A 1215-nucleotide genomic window follows, 5' to 3' on the forward strand; every position below is an offset into this window, starting at 1 on the left:
ATGTAAATTGGATCACGTTTATTCTTTTGAGTTTACTCCTACTTCAACACATACTTAAATTGTGTGCTGTAGATGGTGTTTTAAAATATTTAATACTGCTTGTGGACGTTGTACATCGTGGTGCGGAGCCTAGTGCGCACCACGATGTACAACGTCCACAAGCAGAACTAGGAAAGGGGACAACATTTTAAATTTAAGTAAAGAAAATATCTAATAAAAAAGGAAAGAAAAAACCTGTCCATTAGTAATTTTTTTGGGGGGGGGCGGTAATTCTTTCAGTGGTCAATGATGTTTCTTACCTGAATTTAAAGCTTTGTTTGTTCCAACTTCCACATGTGGAAATACTTTCTGTAGGGCTTCTAAGATCATATGAACAGTATTTTGCAGAAGTGGTTTCACAATGGCAGACAGTGCCTGTCCGGGTGATGTCACAGCTCTCTGGGAAGCTGGTATTATCTTCTGCATAGCTGCCTCAAAATCCTTAGCTGAGATACTAATTGAAGAGAGATCCAACTGTAGCTTCTCACTGGTGGTATAGATCTGTGGGTACCGTCGACGCAGGGCGCATAAAGCGGCTTCAGCACACACTGACTTAATATCTGCACCACAGTATCCTATAACCATCAACAGGAAGGGGGACAAAACCCTCAAACTATTGACAGTCATGATGAAAAGAAAAAATTAAAAACTAAATCTTTTACTAGACTATGTATGAGTAACAAAAGTAAAATTTCTCACTCGTAAAGTCAACTTAGATGGGTTCAACAAATCAGTAAACTTTGAATGAAACATGCAAGCACTAAGTACAGAAGGATTAAGATCAAGAATTCTGTTGTGTTGTTGTTTTGAGACAGGATCTCTCTGTATAGTTCTGGCTGGCCCAGAACTCTCTGTAGACCAGGTTGACCTCAAATTTAGAGATCTACCTGCCCTTGTCTCTGCGTCAGCCTCTGGAGGCCTTAGACTAAAGGTGTGTACCAAAGTCAGACAAAGCTCAAATTCTAGTTGTCATTTACTGTGAGATCTTTCAAGACTCACTTATCCTCTGCAGAGGACTCTGTATCTCAACTAATACTGCAAAATTCACAGGGCTAATACTATTTTCATGTCTATGCTGCTCTCTTTTTTTTTTTTTTTTTAAAGATTTATTTATTTATTATATGTAAGTACACTGTAGCTGTCTTCAGACACTCCAGAAGAGGGAGTCAGATCTTG

At 38.8% G+C, this 1215-nt stretch overlaps 1 protein-coding gene across 1 annotated transcript in view; it reads right to left on the reverse strand.

The window, feature by feature from the left end:
* The window catches only part of Atad2 (ATPase family AAA domain containing 2), a 46507-nt gene that overhangs the window by 13564 nt on the left and 31728 nt on the right, over window positions 1–1215 (reverse strand). Inside the window, exons 16-17 of the mRNA XM_029531067.1 lie at window positions 300–614; window positions 201–210 (exon numbers count right to left, since the gene is read on the reverse strand). Of these exons, the coding sequence (XP_029386927.1) occupies window positions 201–210; window positions 300–614 (325 nt within the window). The remainder of the gene's footprint in view (window positions 1–200; window positions 211–299; window positions 615–1215) is intronic.

The sequence above is a fragment of the Mus pahari genome, chromosome 17 (genome assembly GCF_900095145.1).
Source record: "Mus pahari chromosome 17, PAHARI_EIJ_v1.1, whole genome shotgun sequence".
Lineage (NCBI taxonomy): Eukaryota > Metazoa > Chordata > Mammalia > Rodentia > Muridae > Mus > Mus pahari.